This window comes from Agrilus planipennis, unplaced genomic scaffold (genome assembly GCF_000699045.2).
Source record: "Agrilus planipennis isolate EAB-ADULT unplaced genomic scaffold, Apla_2.0 scaffold32, whole genome shotgun sequence".
Classification (NCBI taxonomy): Eukaryota; Metazoa; Arthropoda; class Insecta; order Coleoptera; family Buprestidae; genus Agrilus; species Agrilus planipennis.
The window spans coordinates 323,366-329,899 of NW_020439506.1; the positions used below are offsets into that span (position 1 = coordinate 323,366).

At 34.2% G+C, this 6,534-nt stretch overlaps 1 protein-coding gene across 5 annotated transcripts in view; it reads left to right on the top strand.

Moving 5' to 3' along the window:
* The window catches only part of LOC108735737 (ribosomal protein S6 kinase alpha-5), a 65,819-nt gene that overhangs the window by 34,401 nt on the left and 24,884 nt on the right, over positions 1-6,534 (top strand). The window contains exon 1 of one of the 5 annotated variants that reach the window (XM_018467861.2): positions 4,057-4,267. The exons of the other annotated variants lie outside the window; for them this stretch is intronic. Coding sequence (XP_018323363.1) covers positions 4,072-4,267 — 196 coding nt within the window. The 5' untranslated portion in view covers positions 4,057-4,071. Of the gene's footprint in view, positions 1-4,056; positions 4,268-6,534 lie in introns of those variants that run through there. 5 annotated transcript variants of the gene reach the window in all.

Sequence of the window (6,534 nt, forward strand, 5' to 3'; positions counted from 1 at the left end):
GGCAACAACTTCTTTTCGTTTAGCTACCTACAAAGTTTCGGAAAGGAGTCTGTGGTTCGTTTGATTGGGTAAGTGACTGAATTCACTTGCTACGTAGTCCGGTATCGATTCTAATATTTTACAGGAAACATGAAATTAGCACAGAAATTTTAAACGATAGATAATAACCAAAAGGTGAAAATGACACATTTTCAGTCTAGGCTGATTAAAAAGAATTCTTTGCGTAACATGAAAATGTTTTCAGAACAGACGGTGTTGCAGGTTGTCCCAAACATAGAGATGATAGGATTATAGTGGGCAAACTTATCGGAAATCATCATCATCCAGGGCCGTAGCGAGGCCGGTTCAAGCGGTGCGGCGCACCGGGGGCCCCGCAGTCGAGGGGCCCCTTAGCAGTTTTCTGTTTTCAAAAAATGACTTCTAAAAAAAACTATGCTGTTAGAGATGAGCTGAGTCAAACTACGAAATGAACATCATAATTTTTTATTTTACTTTTTTCTATATCAATTTTTGTCACAATACTCCATATATTTGATCAGGTACGTAGTTACATGGAATGCATACATCTCGAAATCGCGAATACTTCTACATTCATGGTTTCCTTAAATCCGTTGATATAATTATCATTGCTACCATAAAAAATTACTAATTGCTGACCATAAATCTATATCACCCGAAACATCACTATAGAATTCATTGCACAAACATCAAGTGCCTGCTCTTATTTCTAAAACGTTTTTTTTCTCGATTTGATAGCAGCAAAATCAACTGCCGCCCATGCCGACACCGCGACGTTGGCATCACCGTGAGAGGTTATCTGTCAGTGCTGCACGGGGAATCATCTATTCGTGAAATTAAAACATTTTTTTTAATGACATTTTTCTGATATATATATATATACATGTATATGTATTTTTATCAAAATTTATAATAATATTACAAAGAGGAAAAAGATAACGTTTATTTGTTTAGATAAGTTTTGGATCACTAGTGAGATGTTATTTTACAATCTGATTTATTTGAACCCTTTATCAAAAGAATTATTTGGTACTACATAAGCTGAATTAAAACTTCAAGATTGTCAGAGGGGTGAATGAGCAGACGACAGCTCGTATCAATTACAATGATAAAGTTCTGTCGAATATTTACTTTGAAATTATAAACAGATATATAATTCTTAAAAACTAGATACAGTAAAAGCTCTTTATTCGCGGGGTATACGTTCCATAAATATACCGCGAATACAGAAACCGTGGATATAGAATGGTAATTAGTATGGAATTATATAGGGGATACGTTCTAAGGTTCCAAAATAAAACCAATATAATTGTTTAGACGGCACCTAGGTATATACACCTCTATTCATTCGTTATTGAATTATACATACTATGTATATTAACGTAAAGTGAATAGAATTGCACAAGTGCATGTGATTACTTTTTATTTAGAGAGTAAGCTACAAAAAAAGTTGTTTGAGAAAAATATCTCATCGGATATTGGACGTCCAAATATGGACGCTGGTACCGTTATCGATGATGCATAGGAATTATATTTAAATTTTGACGATATTTTCAATTATTTTATCATCTACTTCATTAGTTTAGATTTTGTCTACAAAGAAAAAACACTTTGGTTTTGATTCCGTAGTCTGATCCTAAATGATTATTAGGGTTCACGAACTTGTAATACAGTACAAAGACAGCAGTACCTGCCTCATTATTCATAATAATGTTGCTTGTNCAAGAAGCATCAAATTTAAGCACTTGTAAAAGTTTTTTTACTAAAAACTAAAACCGTACCGAGTTATTGTGAACCTTTGTTCGTTACTATACAAAAATTACATATTTATCTCGCAGCGTTTAATCACAATGATTAGAATAGAAAACCATGTTTTCGGAAAAATTCACAGTAGACACAAGCGGTCGATTGCGGTCAATCCCCTTAATAAATGACGCCAAATCCTTTTCTGTTTACCGATTGCATCCGCGAATAATGACATTTTTAGCCACGAATACAGGAACTGGGTTGCAATTTTTTCACCCGCGAATAGTGAAAACGCGAATAAGGAAACTGAATAAGAAACTTTTACTGTATAGTTGAGACGATCAAAATTGGCATAGTCCGCAGTAAAACTGTCGCATTTACTTTCTTCTTTCAACTTACTAATTAGATTAGAGCGGTTGCTGACAGAGCGCCTACATTTGCTCACGACAAACGTTGTAGGGAATATCGTAAAGATAGAAAAGAGATGTCAGATAGGAATTGCAGCGGACGCTAGTAAAGAAAAAGGAATAAATTATACCAATTGACGTGTAACAGAAAGAGCAGACAAGCAGAATTTGAACATGTTACTAGCATAAGACTTTAAAGAAAGTTGAACATTCTCAGGGATTTAGGAAAGCAAAGACGCTTGTTTAAAGAAATAATTCAACCCAGGCAGTTATAAAAGCCGACCCCGATCTTTTGCGTACCTAATGAGCAACGTCTAACCGCTGCACCGCTTACTATTATTCGGTTTTCTCGATTTAATTTGTCTGTACTCATGAAGTAACAAGGTGATGGTCAAAACGCAGCAACTGACTGTAGTTTCAAGTGGAAACAAGAAAGAAGATGCGTTCATTCATCCAGATAATTTATTACGGACTTTACCAATTTTGATCGTCCCAACTATATGTGAAAAGATAAATTCAGTTGCGATTGTAGCTAGAGAGCTTCTAACTGTTCGTTATTAAAAGGTTGGGAAATCTTTCATGACTTATTAATCAGTCATACTAGAAATTTCGTACATTCCACAAAGTACATTATAGTTCGGAAGTTACCTATACGGTTAAATTAGAAGATTTAGAAAATGACTTACGATTAGCAAATTGTTAAATGTACAAATAATTAGCAAACCTTTCATTATGATTAACCAAGCGTTTGTATGCTTATTGTAACATAATGCCGCCTGGCCGCCATCACAATAAAAGACAAAAATCATACCAAAAAACTATTACTATAAAAGATTCGGCTAAGTAAGGGTTGGCTAAGGTTAGGTTAGGTTGTCGTCTCAACCTAACATAAAAACACTTGCTTAGTGTTCAAAAAGGTCATAACCGCCTATCTATCCTTTTATCTCCCTTCGAGCTACGTCCTCATCATCTATAGAAGCGGTTCCTAAATGGTGTTCCGCGGGACCTCAAGGTTCCGTGGAAGTGTGCCAGGGATTCCGTTCCGAATTAAGGCATTTTCTGTCATCATAAAAATATACAACATTCTGCGAAAAGCAACCTCTTTGTGTTTTACCTTAAAAACAGCATATTTTTCATGACGAAACCATTTGTAAACTCTAACGGTTCATTTTATGATAGAGTCGAGGATCACTATATTTGTGAAAAAGTATACCTAGATGCCAGATGAGAGGATAGGACATTCTGTCATACGTTATTTTTGGTTAATTTCTGTTTTCTTAGTTATTTTGTTGGTTTATTTATTATTATTTTAGGTAGGCATATAGACAGGGCCGTAGCGAGCCCGGTACTACGAAATGAACATCATAATTTTTTTATTTTACTTTTTTCTATGTCAGCAATGCTGCCAACTGCCGCCCATGCCGACACCGCGACGTTGGCATTACCGTGAGAGGTTATCTGTCAGTACTGCACGGGGAATCATCTATTCGTGAAATTAAAACATTTTTTTTAATGACATTTTTCTGATCATCAATTTTAAGAAGGGCCCCTTGCGGAATACCGCACCGGGGCCCCGAGCTCATCGCTACGGCCCTGCCGATCACGCGACGCAGACGATAATTTTCAAATATATCTATTGTTATCCGAGAATATCATTATAGTTAGTAACAAATGCGTTAATGTCAAGGATTTTTAAAAAAGCATGTAAAATGTGGGGTCAGCATCAATCACTCCTTCTAGAAGCAGACCTAGACTTGGTTACTGTTCACAAATAGTTGTAAACATAAGGATGTGGGATTTTCTAGTTTTCTAGGGAAATGCGATGATTAACTCATGATAGGAAAGAGTGGAGGTGCGTGTTCAACCAGTTTTAGATCTGAAGACCGTATGATGATGAGTCATGTCGAAATATTGCATGACGAGAAATGGATACTTAATGAAATTGGCTTATTTGGCCGGTAAATTCAATAAATTTAACGTAATCAACAGGTTCTTACAGGGAAGGACCACAACTACGTTTACAATGAGAGACAAACTATCATTACTGACCTTAGAAAACAAATTTGGCTTTTGGATTGCATATGTTGAACAAAAAGGTTAGGAATGATTTTTCTCTTCTAAGTAGATTTTCGAAGAAACTCAAATAACCCCTGATGTGGGTAAAACCATTAATTAATATTTATTAAACCTAAAAAATCCTTGAAAGAATATATGTCAGAAGAGTTACATGACATCACTAAGTACAGAATTCATTCACAAACTATCCTCTTTAAAACAAAAATTCGAATTGGCTTCTGTGACATTGTTAGTTACTTAATAGTGGATTAATATGCAATAGTAATTTGAAATCATTTTTTCGATTTTTTATTTACCGACTACCTACAAACTACCTCAAATTAACGAGGGAAAAATTGTTGCTGATGTCACACCCCCGCCGGGAATCGAACCCGAGACCTTTGGCTTTACGCACCAATGTTCAATGAACAAAGGTCCCGGGTTCGATCCCCGGCGGGGGTGTGACAACAGCAACAATTTTTTCCCTCTTTAATTTGAGGTAGTTTGTAGTGGGTAAATAAAAAATCGAAAAAATTATTTCAAATCAATATTTTGAATTAGCTGATTCAAATTTGAATGTCTTTTGGATTTAACTAAAAGACAAATTCCCTGCAGTCATTGAAAGGACTATTGCGATTCTGTTTTCGTTTGTATCGATTTACAGTTGCTAAACGAGTTTTTACGCTTACACTAAAAACAAATTCAGAACTAAACTTGATTCCACTGTGTATTCATTTTTGGACATAAACCTAATTTTAATCCTATTGTAAATAAAAATGTGCAAAATCTTCATCATATTAGATGAATCCAAAATTCAAATTGAAGAGTTCAACATGTAAGTACCACATGCTAGAGTCATATGTCTTAAACATAAAACTATTGTCAATTTACTTTTTTTTGTCGAGATGGGTCAATAAGAGTTCCATAGCCAAAAAAAATAGGAATCGCTGATCTAGACCGGGAATGTTAGAAATATGAGTAGAAATGCATACGTGACTTGCTTAATGTACAGCGAACCGCATCACCAAGTTGTGCTCGTTCGTATACTGCCTAGTATGGCAAGGAGATTTTGTTTACCTTCTGAGTTTGACAACTAACTGAACATATGGAAATTGATGCGCAATGTTTTGTATCCTCTATTAGTAATGATGTTTTTCACACTTGTTCGTTGGGCGTTATGTTTTCGCTCCTAAATCTTCTCTTCCTGATCTAGACATTTACAAATAATCGTTTTATTTAACCAAACAATGAAACTACATAAATGCAGAACAGAAAATAAAATACATAGGTACAGGCCTGACGCTCGAAACTGGCGGAAATTTTATTTTTTTATTTTAAGCAGGGATCAGTTTACAAAATTAAATTAAAAAAATTAACTTATTCGATTGGTTTTCTTGTTGTACATATTTAAAGTTTATTTAAAAAAGAAACAGTCGCAATAATTGAGTTTACCGTGATTTAATTAAATTTTATGTTAGATAATGAGCATGTAATAGATATACAAACAGAAGAACTAATTGTTAAATAATTGTGAAATTGTTATGCTCGGTGAACATTTCGCCTTACCTGTATGTGCCTACTCATTTTTTTTAACTTACACCTTCCGAATTCAATGTTTACACCTGTGTGCTTTGGTTTTTTAAAATCATAACCAAAACATACTTTTTGAGTTAGGTCACATTGCGGTTGGGTAGTTTTCTTTAGTTTTTATTCATTTTATTAATAAGGTTCTTCCTCAAAGACAATAAGATTGTAAGGTTTAACACACATTGTTGCTTATAATTTGAATTATACACTTAACCAAATCTATAATTTTATGTTCTTATACAGTAGAACCTCTATAACTCGAACATCAAGGGAGACGCCAAAAAATTCGAGTTGTAAAGTTTTCGACTTAACTTACCTTTGAAGTCGAAAACTTAGTTTTTTTCTAACTATAGACGTAATATGTTTCAAATTATCGAGTTGTAAAAATAAAATATTCTTATGTTCGAGATCGAGAGGTCTAATTTAATTTTTCGAGTTATAAAGGGAAAATATGTACCAAAATGACTTGCAGAGACTCATTGATTATTTCGACTAATAGAGAATTGAAATTTAGAGTAATGGAGGTTTTGAGGCTTGAAGGAAAAGGAATAAAACATTTTTTCGAGTTTTGGAGGTTTTCGACTTATGGAGGTTCAACTTAAAGAGGTTCTACTGTATTATGAATTCGGATATTTTCGGTTTGTGAAATCGATTCAAAACTATATCTAATTTATAAATTTTTTAAAATACTGTTGCTACCTTTGTCTTTCCTTTTTCTTCT